At 40.7% G+C, this 21,835-nt stretch overlaps 1 protein-coding gene across 11 annotated transcripts in view; it reads left to right on the forward strand.

Annotated features, from left to right (window-relative positions):
- ofcc1 (orofacial cleft 1 candidate 1) overlaps positions 1-21,835 on the forward strand; it is a 144,559-nt gene that overhangs the window by 33,714 nt on the left and 89,010 nt on the right. For 9 of the 11 annotated variants that reach the window (XM_030079386.1, XM_030079387.1, XM_030079385.1 and 6 more), the window contains exons 14-18: positions 2,990-3,141; positions 3,580-3,694; positions 5,301-5,667; positions 12,865-12,956; positions 14,746-14,891. In XM_030079386.1, the coding sequence (XP_029935246.1) occupies positions 2,990-3,141; positions 3,580-3,694; positions 5,301-5,667; positions 12,865-12,956; positions 14,746-14,891 (872 nt within the window). The remainder of the gene's footprint in view (positions 1-2,989; positions 3,142-3,579; positions 3,695-5,300; positions 5,668-12,864; positions 12,957-14,745; positions 14,892-21,835) is intronic. The other 2 variants (XM_030079378.1, XM_030079376.1) reach the window with 2 other exon arrangements.

The raw sequence follows: 21,835 nt of genomic DNA on the forward strand, positions 1-21,835 counted from the left end.
CTTGTTAATATGACAGAACCTAACAGACTATAGGTTTAATTTTATTGTTGCCGTTGTATTTGCAAATTCCTCCTCCTTCCTCTTTCTGTTTCCATTGGTTTCATCAGTTGCAGTAAAGATAGAGCCATTTCTAGACTGAAGAGGTTATGAGATGTTATATTACAGTAACTGCACATATACTGTAAAGGCTAGAAAAGATGGCATATGAAAATATGCCACACACAGCCTCTAGGTTTTTCTTCAGGGATCTCCATTATGAATAAAACAGCAACTTTTCAAACATGACATTTAATCCATGCATGTAAATCAAATCCAAAATCAATTATTCATTTATATAAGGGAGTAATGTTTTATTAGAATGAAAAGGAAGTACAAATGCAGTGAAAAATTTAGTGTCTTTTCTACAAGTCTTTGAGCATCCATAACACAGTCAGGCTGGAGCAGAGAGATAAAAGGAGAAGTAGACAAGTTATGCAGAAGTGGCTAAATGCAATATTTTGGAAGGGTATTAAAAAACGAACCCCACTTCCAAGGCTCACTGAAAGACTTAATGTTTTCACATTTTTTGGTGAAACTGTATGGCAGATTGCTTTAGATCAAATCAAAGCTCATTTGAAAATCACTTTTCTGATGATTCTTAAACCTCTTTAAATGGAGGAAAACACTCTTTCTGGAGGCTGCGCTAATCTTCAAAAGCCCACATATGCTTTTGGAATGGTCAATATTGACCAATGGATTAGAAATGTGTGTGCATGTTTATTCACTGATGATGTGTTCACAATACACCAGATTCACAAGACAAACCTTGTGGATACACAAGCCCGCAAATCCAGTGTGAGTGTCCCTCCTGATCCCATAGAGTTGTGTGCAGGCTCAGAAAAGGGCTTCTTAACTGTTCCAGTGGCAACTCTAAAGGCCTTAGCTGGAGCATTTAGCACATGTGGACACTGTCAATGTGCTGGTGGGTGTATTCACTGAGCCACAGCATCCTGATAATATTGTTTGCAGCTCCCATCTGACATAAAGAACAGAGTAAAAGCTGGCAAAAACTGAATGCGGACCTTGCTGTGAATCTGGGATCTGATTCAGAGGTAAAAAGGTTTAAGTACGGCATGGCAAATGCCTCGTGTCACTCTTCCTTCCCTCTCTCCTCGCCAAACCCTCAGCTGTGCTTTATAGACAACACTGTTGTTGTTGTCCTCGTTGATACTGCTGGAAACGCTGATCAGATTTGTCTGAGACTATCAGGATTGGCTTGAGTGTTTTCTATCTCGCTCTCCTCTTGCCCACGTTATAGCGTGCGATTTGAGGAGTGTTTGCAGTGCCTTCTAAGAGGAAATGAGGAATTAGCGATGGTAGGAGAGAGCCAGGAGCTTATTTTCTTTTTCTCTCTCTCTTTCTCCTTCTTTTTTTTTCTTCATTCGCCCTTTTCTTTGTGTGCCTGGGCTTGGATTTAGAAAGGAACAGTGCAGTTCAGGCAGAGCTGTCTTGGAGATGCTGGCGAAGGGGAGCACTTGAAGGGTGCTGGGCCCACAGTCTTTGTTCAGTGTTTACACCAAGTGGGAAGAAGCATAAGATTCCACAATTCCAAATCTTGATATTGAAGAAGGAAGAAAAAGAGCAGCGGGGATGGGATGGGAAGGGAAGGGTGAAAAAAAAATCAAAGGCTCAAAGAACTAAATCTAAGAATACACCCCCTTCTCTCCTTTTAAATTATGTCTCTTCCCCTCTTTAATCCTTTGTCCTTTTTTTGATTTCATTGTTCTGTGTCCTCTTCAAGTGTATTTTCTCTGAGACAAAGTAGTTTAAATGAATTTTCCCTAGATGAAGGAAGGAAGCCTCTTCATTTGAAAAATGACTAAGTTGTCTTATACACTTAACTTCTGACTATGTTTTTTCTCTCTTTACCACCCCCCAATCCGTCACCCCCTCCACTCCCCCTGTTCTGTTGAGACTAGGGGCAGCGAACATCAATCTGTTTTGAATGAAATGTGATATTTCTAATGGTGTGCAGCAGCTTGGGCATATGGCTCTGTTTGCCTTCTCCACCTGAGAAAAACCTCCAAAAAACCTCGCCCTGTCTCGAAAGGCTTATAGATAGAGCGTTGTAACATTTCCACATACTCAGATACTGTATGCAAACAACCACACACACCGATCATGATACAAGTACTCCACACACATGCACACACACAGGAATGCACAAATTACTATTTATGTAGGTCATATTTCTTACAGTAAGTGAATAATATGAAATATTCTCAATATCCATAATCCATGATATTATGCCATAAATTTGTGTCCTGGGTCAGACACTACTACCCATCATTTCAGGTGCATACCAAAAGCCGATTAGCAGGGGGGAAAGGGGGGATACACATGATTTATGTGTTAAAACAAGTCCTCAGCGTTTTCCATTACAACTAATAAAGGGATGAAATATTTCCACCCTATGATGGATGAAGTGGCACACACCTCACTGTCAGTTCATTTTTTAAGCAAACCCACCGCTCTCTGGGTAAATATGAATATATGTGTTTGCCATTGACTGTTAATCACAAACACTTTTTTGTGACATCCAAGATACCCTTAATATCATCAAATTGATTGATGTATGAATTCATGAATGCAGTAACTGTCAGCTTATAACCATAACGACAATCCCAAGATCGCCTCCACCCTATATTTGATGCCAACAGTTTTTTTTTTCTTTTTTTTTTTTATCACACCAGCATCTTCTTTTAGGCAATTTACCAAGTTGGACAGGTAAGAATGGCAGTTAAGAAGGCTGTAAAAGAACATGGGAGTAAGTTAAAGGAGGATTCAAGTCTAGGATATGGAATAAGCAGCACCCTGAGGGCTGTTTGTGGTTATTTGCACTTTTATTTGCTGTATCTGTACTGTATGTATGCATACGTACGTTGGCATGTGTGCCTGCAGGCATGTGCGTTTGCATGTGTTAGAGACTTAGTGCCTTGCTTTGTGTCAGCAGGTGTTACCTGCACCCAGTGAGGCGCTCCCCTCCATGGTCCTGGTGTTCCAACTGGTCGGCCTGCTTGGAGACCACGGCCACACCGGCTCTGTGCTGGCCTGGGGGGCCTATCCCGCATGTGACCCAAGCCTCAGGCCCGTCCAGGGCAGGTGGGTCAATGGCAAAGTAGGGTAATTTGTTGTGAGTCAAAGAGTTTGTGCTGTCAGTTACTTGTTTTCCATGCTTAGGTGTAAAATTATTTTCTGATGCTTTTCAAATATAGTTTTCTTGGCATTTCTTAGCATTTTATCTTTTGTAGATAGTGTGAAGAGAAATGACAGAGAAGTTGGGAGAGATGAGTGGGTGGCAAGCAAAGCTCATGATCCTGGTTTGAATTCTGTCAAAAATATATTAGACCATTCTACCAGAAAGCCTCTCACCATACATAAAATAGCATGAAATGATACTGTTATTGAATCTATTATCTTAACTAGACTGGACCAGTATTGAGATAACATAATTGAATCACTGAATGGTCATTATCAGTCACTGTCTAATTCATATTGCTGCACAGAGTGATTTTAACAGGTTATGTGTCATTGACCCAGGTTCAAAACTCCTCTGCTCAGGGGTGGCCCGAACCCACAGCTGGACCAGTTCAAAAAAATCGAAGGCCTCATCTCCTCTGATCTGGACTACTGGCTCTGCAACTTATACTTTCAGGTGTGTGTGAGAGTATGATGTGTGTGTGTGTGTGTGTGTGTGTGTGTGTGTGTGTGTGTGTGTGTGTGTGTGTGTGTGTGTGTGTGTGTGTGTGTGTGTGTGTGTGTGTGTGTGTGTGTGTGTGTGTGTGTGTTTCTGTTAAAGATTAGCGTCTGTTGTTGTCTGTTGATTTTTGCCGTGCATGTATGCACTGCTAGTCATTTAGTCTAATATTAAGTATTAAAACTCAAGAAGAAGACTTTTCCAATTGCATGATAGACTCCTGCTTGTTTCCAATACAGGTTTGCGTCTTTCAGGAGTTTTTTTTCTGAGAACAAGATGATATTTGTTGAAACAAGGCTGAAGAAGGCAAATCAGCCTGATAGTGTCGAGAAAATCACACTTGATTCAAGAAAATTCTGGAAACAAGTTGATTAGCCTTTGAGATTATCTCATCGCTCTTGCGACTTGTGAAAAAACTAAAAAATAAAAACGAACAAACAAAACAAAACAATATATGAGAATAAAAGCCTTTTTAAGATGGGGTGGGTTTGTAGCGCATCCACAGTTATGTGCTGGTATGTGTATCCTAGGGTTATGGCTATGTATGATTGTGTGCCCACAAGCCTGTGCATATATCTATGTGTGCATTGTTTCCCTAAGTTTGCATATTGAGTCCATGGGGCCTGAGCTAACTACTATGTGAGAGGCAGGATTGTGGATCTGAATGGCTGGGGGTTGGATTTCCTATGGTGCAAGTCTTTTACAGCAAAATTGGAAATTGGCCCCAGACAGCAAACAAGAACCACATCTATACCAAACAATTCCGGATGCATTTGAGCTGATGCATTGATCAGATTAGTAAGCAGCTTAATTGAATTAAAAGACAGAACAAAGCTTTTTCTTTCTTGGTTTGTCCCTTTATTTATGTCCCTGTGACTGTGACATATTGTTTGTGTTAATGCATTATCATAGCCAGTGTCCCTAGTCCTTTTGATTCCTAAAGGAGTCGCCCTCGGGTGACAATGTGGAAATGTGGATGTACAATAGACATGCTAGTTACATTTATAGTCGACTTATTGGAATCATTTGCTGTCATTATGCCACACTGTGACAAAAACCAATAGTTGGCCATAGCTGTAGTTTGATCACTAACACCTGTAGTTAATTATGAACACGTTTCCCTATCAAAATGACTGAATTGTGATGCAGTGGGAGAATATGAATATAACTGCTAATTACATCACAGTAAAAACTTAAGTAAGTAAGGCTTTATTTATGTTGCACCTCTCGAAACCAGATGTTACAAAGTACTTACAATACAATGCAACATAATGCAAAAAATAGATAAAATAAAAATAAAAATAAATAAATAATAAAAATAATTATAAAACTCTAAAACAATAAATAATTAAAAATAAGGAGAATAATGCAGATACTGAGCCAGAATAAAAAAGGTAAAACACAAAATCTCAAGTCAGAGTAAAACCGAGTAAAATGGTAATACAAAACATTACAAATATATATAAATACATAAAGGAAAGTAAAAATGGATCTTTAAATGTAATGTGCAACCCTCTAACACCCACACATACACACATACACAGTCCTCTCTGTTGTGTTTCAGGTGAAGAAGCTCCCCTGTGGGACCTCAGTGATGGCGGAGCACTGTGTCAACCTTTCCATACCACCTCTGCACCCCCCTGTTGTCCCCCTAACTGAAGTCCATCACAGCCCACCTCAGGCCACCCAACCCCAGCCTCAGCCACTGCCCAACCCCCCTCCACAGCCCTTGTCCCAGTCCCAGCTCCGTCCGCAGCCCCACCATCTTCAGCCTCATCCACACTCTCAGCTACACCCACAACCCCATCCTCAACACCAGCTTCACGCCGGCCCCAGCAGCAAAGCAGGAGAGCCCGCTGTGGAGCACTCTCACCGGGGGTCTCCTCTCCACCTGTCAGCTGACTCCGCCTGCTCTTCTTCCTCTTTACCAGGTAGGGCTCCAATGATGACACCCCCGACTAAGCCACAGTGGGGAGCAAATGTCACCCTAATGTCACCAGCACTGGGATGGGAAGAGTGGCAGGTCTCACTTATTTCTGCACTGAGGTGAATAAGCTTGAGGGTAGGGCTGGGCAAGAACAGTGTGCCAAGCATAACAGGCAAGTTACAGCAAACAAAGTAAGCCTATATGTTCTCACTGAAATTAACAAATGCACTGTATCAGTTAGTTTAGTTTAGGCAAATATTTGACCTGATCACAACCTCATTACTTGAGTCAGAGTAGATACTCCTGGTCAAATATTACCCCACTACAAGTGAAAGTTGCTCAGTCAAATTTTTAGTTAAAGTATTAAGAATTCAAAAGTACATTTTCTTTTTTAATATCAACACATTGCTGTATTGCTTTCACAGTGCTTTTACAGAGCTTGGTAACTCTGAAACCATCTAATGAATGCACTGACTTGCTTGTAGAACCCCTCTGCTACACAAATGTATTTAACAACCACTGGGTTAGTTGTTTGTGCTTGGATACCAAATTGGAACAAATGCATTTTACTTTGCAGGTGAATGTCTTACTTGCATTTGTTTCACAGATCTGGATGACATATATCCACTTTTACATCAAATCCAATTAAAGAGTAAAAAGTGTAATATTGGCTTGGAAAGTAGTGGCATAGAATTCAAAATTTCTAAAAGAGAAAAAAATGAAGTACAGATACTCAAAATGTACTTTACTACTGTATTCAACTAAATGTACTTGGTTGCTGTCCATTACTGCTCTTAAGTAGGACTAAATGGAAAGCACTGGGTAAATAAGTAGCTTCAACAAAATGACACTTACATAAGATATTGCTGATGCCTTGGGAAATTGTGTGTGCATTATCTTCTAATATCCCAGCTATATTTTTCATCACGTGAACTGATTGGTACCATCATCATGTTAAAACTGGTACATATAAAAACTGGTCTGCAGTATGACATTGTGACCTAACTATCACAGAAACTGCATGGTAAATGGTCAGAAATGTCTGGCTGCCAGTGGGAATACTTGCTAGGTCTTCTCAAATGTATGGACATATTCTTGGCTTTTTGGAGAAACAGAGTGATACTGGTAATATTCATATGTTTATACCTACTGGGTGTCTGAAATCATGTTCCTCATACACAAAGCAACCACAATCTCTCATATTTGCAGTGTTTTCTTAACGTGCAACAGCATATTCAACCGACTAGCAGGTGATACCACATAAAACTTCTCTAAACATTTTGACTTCACCAACACCCTTTAAATTACCTTGTCATCATCACTATCAGTTATGGCTTTTGCATCACACATAAGGCTTTGATTCCTTGTGGTTGTGCTATGATGTGATGATGCAATTAAGGAATACTAGATTTTATCTTAGTAGGCACTGCCTTGCAAGACAGGTCATGTTTCAGTACAGAAATGCGTTGGCTGTAATTACTGAGAAATACTTTTAAATGGAACTGTATCTGTTTGGTTTCTCCAGTTGGCTGTTATACTTGAACTGTGGTCCAGAAAATGGTAAGCCGCATTCAAATTGCACCGCAAAAAAATCTTCATTTGGACAAGACATTTATTCTCACATTGAGTTTTAAAATATTGTTTTTCTTAAAAGATTGTAAAAAAAAAAAAAAAAAAATTGCCAGTGGGACAAGATAAATCCACTTGTTTCCAGTGCCTATCAACCTTTCTGGAATCAAGTGTCACGTTTTTAATACTAGTGGGCTGATCTGCCTTATTCTGCCTTGTTTCAACATATTTATACTTCTTGCCAGAAAAAATCCTGAAACAAGTGAAACTGCATTGGGGAGTGAAACTGCATCAAGGGAGATTATCTCCCCGCACTGTGAGATTGTTTCACTTATTTTAAGAAAAACATGATTTTAAGACTATGAATATGATACTAACTGAGAGATTTTTGCAGTGTGTAATCCATTGTATTTTACTGATTAGCTTCTTGAAACCATTATCTGTTAATATCTGTTCATAATCCACTAGATTACTCAAGTCTAGTAAGGTGATCTAATTAGCTTTATTTATTTTTGGATTCCTTTTCCTCTGGAGGCGATAAATAATTTCTTGATTCCCGCCTAGTTTCAGGTCATTCAACATCCTTGCCCTTGTCGGGAATTGAATGTGGGCTCATTTGGTATTGATCTACTATAAAGACGGCCAGCCAGCTCCACTGTTATTAATACATCACTTTTTTTTTGTTACTTTTTTTCTTTTCTTTTTTTTTTTGCACGCACAGCTCATCTTTATTTAACAGTCCTCAAAAGTTTCTGGGGTGCTCTGCTTTAAACATCACACAGGCTTTTTAATTACAAATGAGTTGTGACAGGTCTGCTGGGTAGCACCCTGGCCCATTTTAAACGTGATGCCGGCTGACAGCTTGGCAGTGTTCTCCCAGCACCGAAACATGTGGAAGAAATTGGTCTTTTACATTTCACAGCTTGTCGCTTCCTCCGCCGGCTGACCTGTGACCCCCCACAGAGATCCTAACGCCCACAAGGGAAGTGTCCCCAACGAACTGACTGCCTTTCCAGAAAGTGAGGGAGGGAGGGAGGCACTCACTATGGGAGATTTATGTTCTGCCACACAAGGCAAGAGGTACCAGGTCTCCTTAACACACACAGCTGCATGCACAGGCTTAAAGACACACACACACAGACTCACACACAATCAGCCAGGTGAGGAGGTTGCTTGGGAAGTGAACCTGATCCGTAGCTGAAATAACGGATCAAAAGGTGTCCTGCACAGCACCTCATCCACGCCGTTCCCTAAGCTGACCTGACGTTTTTGCCCCATTTGCATACGGATCCGTTCATGTTGCATTACCTCTGGAGAGAATTATGGCATTCAGATGGAGAGATTACGTCAAGCTTGAAGGGAGTGATTGGACGGACAACTTTAACCTAGCCAAAAATGGAAATCCAATTCAGTGAGGAAAAGAAGAACAAATTATCCCTGTTCTTCAGCATTCTGTCAAGTCTGTGGGTTTCAGACATTTCCTTCCCATTTCATGCCTCTCTGTTTCTGATGTGTGCTATGTGGAGATCTCTTTCTCTGTGCATGTGACGCCAGGATTTTTCTCATTACCCGTTTGTCTCAGAATCAGGACAAGTATATGGAGACCTCTTGTCATTGCGATAACATACACACAGTAGAGCTTGACAGTAAGACTGGAAGTTTGTATTCCTGGGGCCGTAAGTTAATTAATCCCCTTAGAAAAATCACAGTCCTCGATGAGGTGTCTATTACAGAACAAAACCTGACATCCCAATCCAAGATAATAACTCTGACAAGTTTTGCTGTAAAAAATGAGAGGATTAAGTGCTTGTTGCGTGCCATTGATGTTTTTGTGTCTCAGAGTAAGTTGCAATTGGACAGTAATAATTCTGATTTACCTAATTTGACTTGTCCGAGCATAATGGAGTGTATTTGCCTTTTTAACGTGGAGACTAGCTAGAGGCACACTGGGTTAAGTGACCTTTCACTTTAACTGAATGATCCAGTTACATTGGGTTTGTTTGAATCCAAATGACTAATTAGATTAGCATCTTGTTTCATGATCGCCTTTAGTGGATCACTATGTGCATGCAGAGGATTCTGCCATCACTGTGTTGTGTCTGTATTTCCCTCCCTCTTTTTTTAACAAATGCATCATAATATTCACCCCCTTAAGCAAGGATGGTGATTTCGAGGATTTCTCATTTAATGTCTTCTTTGGAGCGCTGCCCTGCACTTTGAGGATGTGCTCCCCTCGAGGCTGGTCCTAGTCATCAGAGTTTGAAACCACAATGTTACATCATACCCTCTCAATCAGTTGCACTCCACATGCCCGATTAATTCAATAGTGTCCAGATTCCTAATGGATGGATTCAACCTTTGTCATGTCAAGCCTGTTTGCAGTGTAAGTTTACAAGTGTAAACTTACACTGTGGGTGTGTTAAACAAGCCCAAAGGACTCTAAGTGAAGGACAAACAAACAACATTTTTTTTTCTTTCCTCCAGAATGTACTTGGTATTGACGATTGCCGTTTTCCTGTGATAAGACAAGCACAGCATACCACATTTCTTTGGTGCAGTTTGGTGAATAAGATAAAGACTGACATGACTTTCAAGAGCCACAAACTTCAAGCAGGGAATGCTGTGAGTACTGTGAGTGTTTGAGTATGTCATTAAAATACAATGAATCATGTACATTGCTTCATGTGAAATGACAACAAAGCTTCATATATCATATATCATGGCACAAGATCTCGACCACAGACTCCACAATTCACTGATCATCAATTCGTGGCTGACTTTGAACCAATTGTGGGGCGATTAGGGTCCCGTATGTAAGCAAGAACCAGGGATCTTGGCTTAGTTGCATCTCCACTCACCGGTAACACAGCGATGAGGTCTTGACAGTGTCATGGCCCTCAGGCTTTTCTCTTTCTTTGGCCTTTTGGTCTGTATATGAGAGAGGGAAATGTGTGTGTGTGTGTGTGTGTGTATCATGTGGCTGTGCAAATGTGTGGCTACACGTGCTTGTAGGTATACATGTGTACCCTTAAAAGTGCTTTTTTGTGTTTGCAAGCTTCTACATATTCATATGTTTATGAGTATGCATTTGTGTGTGTGTGTGTGTGTGTGTGTGTGTGTGTGTGCCTGGTCCTAACACGGCTCAGAGCGCGGAGGATAACAAGGAGTTTGTTGTTGGCCTTGGGTGTCTGGAGAGGCTGGAGTTGTGGCAGCTCCAGCGCTCTGAGTTCACGGACGTAGCCCTCAGCTGTCGATGCTGCCTCCGCGCTCATTCTGGTTCCACAACATCTGAGCATTAGCAGCGGAGCTTGGTGGACATAATGAGTGTGTGTGTGTGTGTGTCTGTGTGTGTGTGTTTGTGTAAGTGAGAGCGAGAAAGAGACAGAGACAGAGAGAGCAAGGTGTGGAGGGGAGGTGGGAGTACCATCCATGCAACCATCCTAAACCATGGTAGTGCAAGTCTCTTAGTCCATTGTGTTTTTGTGTTAGTGTGTATGTGTATGTCTAAAGAAGCAGCTGGCCGTGGGCTTCTTTGCTCTGCCTCAGACTGTCTCTGCAGAAACACACATACACACACACACAAGCAGCGTACTCACAAACAAGGACACCCCCTTTGCTGAGATCTAATAGTATTTGCACAATATTAAGTGCACTTCTATCTAGGATCTTAGGTGAAAATAAGCATAGCAGCACAATATAGTGTAACTTGAATTTAATAGATCTCTTTGTATTTGGCTGGTAATTGTTGGTTCAGGATGTTTCAAAAGTTATTAGTGCAGAATAGGGGTTTATATCTGGTTGAATGCACTCTAAAATACAACACTGTCAACCTCAAAAGACCAGTTGTCTGGGCAAGTTGTCACATTTTGTATAGGATCGCTGACCAGATTTTACTGTCTACAATTGATTTCCCAGCACTTTGTGTGACTGCTTTCCCCTCTTTGACATTTCTTCATGGCAAGCTGGCATATGCTTTATTTAGTTGTTACACTGCCAGAGTGGGTAAAAAAAAAAAATCACCTCATGTCTATGCATGAAGTTATTTCTACCCCGCTATATTACGATATTTGATTGATGTCAGTTTCTTGGAAAGTCTGCCATCACACAAGACTGAGTTCACAGTTATGTAATGACATGAAAATAGAGAAAAATAAAACGTTTTCATCCTCAGAAGAGAACAAATATAACCTTATTACCTCGTAACTGTAGGCACTCCAAATGTTTACCAGCAAAAGGAGTGGTAATTAAAAACTACATCTGTGTTAGGATTAAATCTGATTTCAGTCGCCCTCAAAAAATTGCAGCGAGTTGAATATTCCTGCCATTAAAGTACATTTTAGCCGTCAGAAGGATTTCTGATATGTCGCCTATATTTAAAAGTTATTATTACTGATATATTTAATCCCGCAGCAAGAGAAAAATTATATCATCGCAGAGGTTTCCATATTTATTATATAGATGTGACTGGTTCCACGGGGGGAAAAAAGTTTCACATAGTGAGATTTTTACATGTATCAAGCTAAGGTTTACTTAATTACAACCTCCAGGCAACGCAGGAACCCTTTTTTAAATTCTGTGAATGTTAATATGCTAAATAATGCAGATCTCCGACTCTTCAAGCATGAGACACACATCTGGCGGCTTACCATTTAAATTACAGCAAAAAAAAAAAAAAAAAAAAGCGAGAGAGACAGAGAGAGAGTGAGAGAGAGAGAGAGAAAGAGAGAGAGAGAGAGAGAGAAGAAAAAAAGGGTGAGGATGAAAAAACACTTCAAAAGTAATTTTCCAAAGGAGAGAAGAATGGAGAAATGTATTACAACCAAATTTAATTTCTTTTTCGATTTTTCATCTTTTCTAATTGCATACATTAGAGCATTTGGGCTGGGAAGGTTCAGCTCTGAGATTGTGGGAGACAGAGATGACTGTGCAGTGGGAGCTTCTAGGTCTCTCTGTACTGAGTGAAATCAGCCTTTGTTGCTTTTGCAAGTCTCCAGATAGTACACAAAACATCTTCACTACCTGCCTCAGAGTAGAAAAACACGGCGAAAGCACCTCTTCATGTGCGTTCAGAAATTTAAAGAGTGTTGCATTTGATATCTTGCTGAAGTGTAAACAATAAATATATATATATATATACATATATGTATTAAACACAGTTACTTTAATTTGATATGTTTGTTGTTTCAAAAAAAAACAAACAAAAAAAAAAAAACACAATCTAACCAACAGCTGATTAACCAAGTTTGCTTCAGTAGTGATTCCTCTTCAGGATTTGAACTCAGTTCAAATTGATTCTGCATAATTCAGTTAAGACTTTTTTTTTCATCAAATAAACATATATATATATATATATATATATATATATATATATATATATATATATATATATATATATATATATATATATATATATATATATACATATTAGTTTTGCCATTACTTTGTTTTTTGTTGATAACTATGTCAGTCGTACCGGCAATTATATATGGATGATGACTTTTTTTCTGATATGAATATTAATTAACCACCCTTGAACCTGACTTTCATTGCCAGATGTGGCTTGCAAATGAGAACATGCACTTTTCTTTCTTTTGCACACTCACTGCACATTATTTCTCTTGTTGGGATGCAGGGAAGAATTCCTCCTCGGGAGCCATTTCTGGAAACATGGGGGAGAAGAGTGATCCATGCAGGGAGAAAGCAGAGGGTGGAATTCACTACAAGGTAACACAGTGATTGAGGGGGAAGTGTTCCCACCCTTGAAAATGAGCACCCTCTCCCCTCTCCCCTCCCCTCCTGCCACTCTCCGCACCCCTACACACACCTCCCCGGCTTATTATCTGAGATTTGTCAAAATACATTTCACACTAACAGGTATTTTTCAGCCTTCAAAGCCAGTTTTGATCTGCTTGACAAGCCAAAGCAGCTCAAATTCTGTGAAATCAGCAATGCCAGCCAGGCCTCCCTTTTTTTCTCCAAGCCGCTCTAAACACGCCTCTTCCTGTGCTACAGAGGACTTAAGCTAAATTAATCAAAGCCGGCACGTTACCTGCCATACTTTGAAGTGGTAATTGCAGAATTACTCTGTGTGCTGATCTGGCATTGCTGCTTCTCGGTCTGGCCCTGCCATTGTGCCTTCGCTGTGGCCTTTTGTTGTTGTGATGTTATTGTTGTGGTAGCTAGCAGCCTATGAACATCAAGCTTCTGTCTCTCTCACATACACACACATACACACATACACAGCTTTCCCTCCTCCCTTTCCTTCCCTCAAAGTCTTTATTCTCAGTAACCTTCCCTCGACTGATGTACAAGAGGCTCTCCAGACCACCATTAATCAGTGATGACCTGTTAAATGAATGCGTTTGTTGATATGAGGTTTTATTTCTCTGCCACCTTTATATACCTTTTCCCCCCCCTTTTTCTCTCTCGGCCCTATCTTTAAAACCTCGCTAACTCTGTCAAATGTCGTGGTGTGGAACCCAGTTGTCTAATGATTAAGTGGAGTGATCTCCAACCTGCCCCAGCCTGGGAGCGCTAGGGATCAGATTTCAGCCCTTCAACCTGCAGTGCAGGCCTAATTAAAATGAATTTTCTCCAGGCGACCACTTTGCCCACAGGGCAGGAATCCAGCTATATACGAAATCCGCTCTTAAGGTATTGCATTAAATTTATTGTGGAGAGACACCGGAGAACATTGCGGTTTATATATCTCCTGCATTTTTTTCCCTCTCCCCTCTTTCCCTCTCCTTTCCACCTTTTTATTGTGATCATCACTCTGGAATCCAAGCTTGCTTTGGCAAAGATTGCACCATGAAAACGGATGGGTCTTTTATGGGCCCCTGTCCATTTACTACTTCCTGGGCCTAGTTTCTCTCAGAGAGAGAGAGAGGGAGAGAGAGAATGAAATAGAAGAGAGAGAGTGATGGAAGCAACAGAGGTTGAGAGTGAGAGAGGGGTGGCAGAAACAGCGAGCTTGCTTATTCCAACTGTGGGTCTCATTAACATACATCAGTAAGTATTTCACAACTTCGAGCAGAAAGGCACTAAGCCCACCCAAGGGCAACACAGGCAGGGCTGACAGGGCCAGGGAAAGCAAGCCGTTAACATGTTGGCGGCTTAACAAATAATATCTGCTCCCAAGTACCTCGGTGAAATATTTAAAACCCCACTTCCTAACTGCATTTGACTGTGTTTATGACGATGACAGTAAACGACTTGTGTGGAAAAAAACAGTGCCAGGTGCTCCAGTATCACATATTTAACACCACTGTCGCCGCATGCACGTTTCCCACATGAACCCGACTGGAATGACGGCGTGCCGTATGCGATTTCGCCGTCATTCTTGTCTGCTGTCAGTTGAAGCGCAGTTGAGATATAGGAGAGGCTCCAAAGTGCCACACACACACTGTCACTGTCACCGTATGCATCCCCCAAGATAAATTCAGAGGCCTGTTTCCTGCTTTGATTACAAATGACATCCGCATGTGTTCTCCCCGATTTCTGCTCCTCACAGAAGAAGCCAATCAAGAAGACAAATAGCTGCGGCCCCAGCGTGAGCGGCAGCAGCGCACTGCCTCGGCAGGCAGGCAAACAGGAGATGCAGCCTTCGACGGAGAACCTCTCCACGGAGGAGATGGAGGAGTATACATTCTCCCTACAGTAAGTCTCACTACTCATTATCCTGCCGCAGCCGTGCAACAACTCAGACATCGGAAAAGAAAAAAACATGGGTGACAACTAGTTTCTGAGCCTCACAGACAGTGATGGGCACGGCATCAGCCAGACAGACGTCAGCGAAGAAAATGTCCCCCAGAACACCTCCTGTTCAGATATAGATAGTCACATGTCTTTAAAGGGAAAATCCTAAACTAAAATAGTGTTTGCATCCGGTTTTTCTATAATCTTAGGCTTCTCAGTTTCAGTTTGTAGACATGAACAAATCTCCACCAAAGCAACAAACAGTGCACCAACACCATTATCTGTCCGGAAAAGAGGGAAAACCTTTTACCCTATAATGGGAGTCAGATTTTTAGATACACTGATGTTACAAAGGGCAGCTTGGATCTGCATATGAATGCATATTGTGCTTCATATTATTATATTCACATTTAAAAGTTCAAATAAACCTTATGTAAGTCCACAAAGTGAATGTCCACCTGATGTGAGTGGAGCAGCTCCAAGTTTTGTCTCTTGATGTCATCATAGCTTTTGTTTATAGCCTGAGGAGAATGGCTCATATCAATTAATATTGACCTAACTGCATGAAATCCTGGGAATAACATGAATTTTATTTCAGGTATGATTTTTACTTTAAAATTTACTTTTTTCTGGATTTGATTGCATTTGCACTAGAGTGATTTGATATTATAAGCTGCCTTCTGCTTAAATGCCTGCACATTTGATTTGACTATGGCAAGCATATTTGGTTTGTAACAATAAAATGCCTATCAAACCAAACCAAACACTGTTGCTCAACCTGCACCAGCCTTGTCAAAATCTGGTTTAGTTGTTTCCTGCTCCTCTGCAATGCAAACTGCCGAACAGGAGGTCTGGAAAAATGAGTTTTCCCCTTCATCATGGTTTACAGCATTTGATTTTAATGAGAAAACAGGGATGTATGAAACATAAACAGAGCAGGAAACATACAATTTTATACACCTTGGCCAAATGTAGTAAAAAAAACAACAAGCCCCAGTACTGTACTGTGTGCCCATGGAGCATTAAAATAGGCTAAAAGCAAAATTGCTTATTTCAACAAAAAAGTCACAGGTATTTGTTTTTTATTTGAACGTCAACTAAATTAAAAGGAGGGGATTACCACACACACTACTACACTAGGGGCAAGGGAGAGGGAGAGAGGGCGGGAGTGTATGTGTGTGTTAGAGAGAGCAGGAAAGAGAGAAAGAGAGAGCAAGCGCTCCCTGGAGATTTAAAAGTACCCATGTTTCCTCATTTCTGGGAGTTGGTAATTTATAGCTGCTGGTCACATATTAAACAAGATCAGAGACTACTCCCTGACATCTTCTGAACATACTGGGGGAATTCAAATGATTACCAGCGTATCCTGCCAACAAATGACGACACAGGGACTATCTTGAGGGAGAGTGAATACAAAACGAACACAGAACTCAGGCAGGCTGCACACAAAGGGACACAATTAAATGGTTTTCACGATTATTCATAGTGCCGCTTTTTACCTCAGAGCGGTTGCCGGGTTCCTTAAGATGAGACATTTCTTTCAGTTATAGGTGCGGAGTGTGTTGAGTTGGAGCCCTGGCTATTCCCTGATGCCCTGTGAGGGTGCTGGCGCTATTGATTTCATCTTTACAAGCACACATTACGGTATCTCTGAGCTAAAGGCTGCTATTTTCACATCACTTAATCAGAGCATTAGAAAGATACGATGCCAATGTTGCCTCTCACAGTGAAGTTAAAGACGCCCCTGTCTCGAAGTCATATCCTCGCCCCTCTCTCCCGCTGCGCTGTTTGACTTTCTCTGGGCTCGTCTACATTACCTGAGGACTGAAAGAGACACAGACGAAAGGGATTGTTTACCGATTTTTTATTTTATTTGCCGTAATGATGTCATCTGCGTCTCTTCTGGCATTTTGAGGGCTCTGTTTGAATCTTTGTGTGTTTGTGTGCGTCTGCGCTCGTGTGGGAGTGTGTTTGTGTATGTGCATGCATGAGCCTGTGTGTGTGTGTGTGTGTGTGTGTGTGTGTGTACAGTATGCGTGCAAACACGTGTCTGTGTATACATGCTTATGTATTTTCTGTGGAATTGAGGATTCATACTGCAGTGATTGAGGGATATTACTGCCATCTATTGAACCACAAGAGACTGAGCTCATTGAGATTTTTATAGGGCGTCCTGACACAAATGTGCAAATCAGACGCTCATGCAATATTGAGAGAGAAGGTAAAAACAGTAACATCTTTTCTGGATGTTCTATGAAAAGCATGCAAAAGATGGAATATAAAGCATTTATTTGTTGTGTATATGTCAGACAATTTAATCAACAAATACAAATGTAGAGAAATATAGAGACATGTCTTGGATATTGTTTGTGACATGCAGCAGCAGCTTGACATCTTATAGAGCTATACAGCTCATACTGATACATATGGAGCAAGGATAATAGTCACTCTACACACATTCATTAAATGTCTATGTACGTTGCATGTTACGGCAAACACTGTGGTTGCAACTGTGACTCCCAGGTCTCCACTGAGTTGGCGTTATGTAAAGAATGCAGCAGTTGTCTGTCATTAGCGTCTGAAGATAAAGTAATATTGGTACAACTATGCTGTAACAGTGCAGCTGGCTGGATATAACTAAAACTGACCTCAATACATGACTGTCACACAAGAGGATACACACTGTACTGTGCTGTGCTGCATGCATCATCAACGAAACAGCTAAGTTTTCATCTCTTTTTTTCCACAAGATGATCCACTCATCTATTCAGACCAGCAGATAGGCAGAAATAACTAAAAATAAATCTTCTGGGAGCTCTTTAAAGGCATTCAGTGCTCCGATGACTCCATTATACAGGAGTTTCTACATAAATAATGTTTTATATTTGAAGTTTTTGTTCGATAGGGGCAGGATCGGCTGCTCTCCTCTTCTTTCCCGGAGTTAGTGATTATGTTCTCTTCTCATTTTATCCGCCTCCATTTGCATATCAAAAAGTATAAGCTGTTGGTTGCCAACCTCAAAAGCACACCCACCAAAAAAAAAAAAAAAAAAAAAAAAAAGCCATACATGGAATATGGAATCATAATAACCGTAAACCATAAATTACAATTTCAAAGACAACACAATGCACCTTTGACTGCAAGTATTGACAATTGCAAGTCAATTCTGGGCAAATGAAAAAGACCATGAAAACAAGCCAGGAATGATTTTTTTTTTTTTTTCATTTTTTTTTTTTTTTTTTTTTTTATGAGGAGTTCCTATGCTCCTGATATCTGTTTGAACATGCATGAAAGACTATTGCCGACCTTCTAACCTATTTGATGTCTACAAGTGTAGTCCTAACCACTTTTTTCTCACAGAATAGCACAGAGCAAAATCAAAGCAGCTGATTCAATGCGGCTGTTGTAATTCGATAGGTCCAATTTACTGCTGTTAGTTGGAACGGCAGCAACTTCTAGTGAAGGTAAACATACTCAAACTGCATTAATTTTACACTTCAGAGGGAACTTCAAGCAATAGTTTACACGGAGTGCACCCTGCATAGCAATACGTTGCCGCTGTTAACTTGCATTTCAGTTGCACAAACCTCAACAAAAGTCGCAATGACAAAGTCAGTACATTTGATTTTTTAAAATTATATTTATTTATTAATAATGTATTTATATATCTACACAAATCCTTCATGATATATATATGATATACAGCATTGTACCAAGACGTGCCAGTGCCACTTTATTTAGCTTAACTTTTACTTAAATTGTCAAAGGTGTGCAATTATCATTATTGGATAATTTAGAAGAAAGGTAGCTGTTTTGCTTTTCTTTTCTATACCTCTTTGCTGCTGTTTTCATTTTCTGTGGCTCCGTGATTGTTTGTTATTAATTAGCTTGTGCATTGTGTCTCACCAATGTCACCCAACTATTTTTTTTTCTATTCTGGTTTTGAGGAGAGAAACCTGTTTTAATCAAACTCATTCTCACATAGCAATTAGATCTAATTAGTCCAATTATCAAGATTCTAATTACATTGAAATATACCCCCTAAATCTCATATCAATTATAGTATGTGTGACTTGTCCTGATCAGGAGACACAAGGAGAGAGACGAGGAGAGAAAAAGACAAAGCTGATAGGGAAGCAGAATGGAACAGCACCCTCATCCTCCGGAGGCCGAACGACTGAACAACTCCATATGAAAAGACAATATAAACCATTTGGGGAATATATGCTACTTGACCTTTTTTTATAAATTTATTTACTGTGTCACATTTGGAGCTATTATTATGAGCATATGATTAGAAAAAGAAAAAAATAACTTCACATATTTAAATTACATCCCACGTGTTTCATTTCACCATTGTTCTTTAGGAGTAGAGCCGTTAATAGTTAAAATAGGGTAAAATACAAAAACAGAATTACATAGCATTCTGGTTTAGAGTTAACTTCAAATCCTATTGTTAAGTCTGGAAAAAAAAATCTGGAGAGGTAATTGTGGTTGAAATAATGATCTCTATCTCCTGCATTGGAATCAGTCCTAACCTGACACTTTTGGCAGCACGGGCATGCACACACACCTTGCTGGAGCCACTAGGAAATACACACACAAACACAGAAACAGCCATGCACACTGTATTATCATCGCAGTGTGACAGGGTAGGTGCACCATGCAAACACACACACACACACACACACGCACACACACTGTTCTTGTTGTGGAGTCAGAGGGAACACACTGACCTAATTTCTCCCAGTTAGCTTGCCTCGTTGGGGACCAACGTTCCTCTCCACCCGTTCCCCCAACCGAGCCTATCAGAGCGCACACTGTACGTCTGCATGTGTGTGTGTGTGTCTGTCTGTGTGTGTGTATGTGTGCTCAAATCAAAACACAGTAATGCTATTCAGGGCTACCCATCTGTCTGGACTAATGGTGCTAATTATAATAGAACATGTGTATAGAAGATGTCCGTTTTTTTGGATTAACAGCATTCAGTTCAGCCTAGCCTACACTGCATTAACTATTACAGGAAGAAATATGCAGAGAGGTTTACAGTTCGAAAAAACTAGAGAGAGAGAGAGAGGGAGGGAGAGAGAGAGAGAGGAGAGAGAAAGAAAGAAAACCAGCACCTGAAACAACAGCCATTTCCAGGCCCTCAGTCCCATGCAAACTGCAGCTCCGCATCACAATGCAGTGCAAGGGTCAATCAATGCTGATGTAACGCTGGTAGAAGAGGTGGGTGGAGGTGGCAGTACTGGTCACCCCTGGGCCTCTCTGGCTTTCCAGGGCTCTTTCCTGTGCTGAGAGGGCAGGAAGGTGTCTGTATATATGTGCATGTGTGTGTTTCTGTGTGTGCGTGCATGTGTGAAAGAGAGGCCCCTGGCTACTGTGTCCCGAGTGCACATGTTAGGGTTTTGTCTTCCCAGACATGCCCTGGGTCGCCCCGGATCTCACACACATACACACACACACACACAATCAGTGGGCTCCTTGCTTCATGGAAATCAGAGCTGTCAGCTCCCTGACAGGCTAATGTTGTGATATGATTGGTTAATCTGGGGTGAGGTGGGTGTCAGTCAGCGTTGACTGCGGTCCCATTGGTGGTCTGGGTTGGTTGAATGTGTTTCCCACAGAACAGTGAGAGAGAGAGACAGACCGACAGGGAGAGAGAGAGGGCCGAGTTGATGCTTTTCTCCTTTTCTTTGTATTTTTATCTGTCATCACCAATTCCCAAATCTAAAAAAAATGTAAAAAATCAACAAACAACTCACCTCCACAGTTTGGATGGAGATGTCTTGAAAGCACAGATACATATTGGCTAATGCACTGTAGTACAAACATCCATCAGTGCACTCTGCCCTACGCAAATAAATATGAACTGCTGATTTTCTATTAGGAAAACATCTCAGACCGACAGCTCTTATAATAAGCTGGCAAACTGTAGCTGTCGATGTTATCAGAATTTGATGTGCAGTACAATATTAGAATGTATATTTATGAACATGACATCACCACCCATATTTACTATTGCCGGTTCCGAGCCAGAGTGCACTTGACGGGTAATGGAGACCACAGATCACAATTTGTCCATCCCTTTTTTGTTTTACAAGTTGGGGGACACATAGAAATATGAATAACACATTTATGAAAGTCACACACAGCAAGCCCTAACACTTAAGGTTGATTCATTTTATGTTATTTTCCCCAACCTTATCAAAAACACATTTTAGGGTTAGGGTTAGGTTTGTAAAATGACTTTGTCTACATTGACCAGTTCCCTGAGAGATTGAATAGGGAACCGCTGGCATGGCACAGGTTAGGTTTACAGTTAGGGTTATGATTACGCTAACCCTGACCCTTTCCTTTATGTGTTTGTGTTTATATTGACATCTTGGCCTCTAACTGAAACTGCAGTGCTCAGTTTTATGTGTAATGCTTGGCAACACCTTCATCAATGGGACATAAAGAGTAGAGTCGACAACGTTTAGTTAAGATTTCTTAAGATAACAAGCTGTGATAGTGTAGAGTCTTGAGGCAACAATACCCAAAGAATTCACAGCATTCAGAATAATTCAATGCAGAAAAGGAACATGGTTTTGTTGGCTTCAGCTTTTCCTCATGTGATTAATTCCCAAGTTGTCCAGGATGTGGGAGTTATGCAGCTACATTTTGTCCAGTAACTGGAAAAAATGTCCCTTGTGGGTTTAAGACTGGAATGACCTCTTCATCCACAACAGCTGAATGGGCTGGCTGCAGGTATAAAGAGCTCAAAATTTGTCACTACTTTGCAGTCTACCCAAAGTGCATGAAAAGAGGTAAATATGCAGCAAAAGGAGATATTCAGTTACACTTGGATGGCAAAAGTGATGGAAGAGTGCTTTAATAAACCAACATGTTTCAGCTAGCCAAAG

Source organism: Myripristis murdjan, chromosome 20 (assembly GCF_902150065.1).
Source record: "Myripristis murdjan chromosome 20, fMyrMur1.1, whole genome shotgun sequence".
Lineage (NCBI taxonomy): Eukaryota > Metazoa > Chordata > Actinopteri > Holocentriformes > Holocentridae > Myripristis > Myripristis murdjan.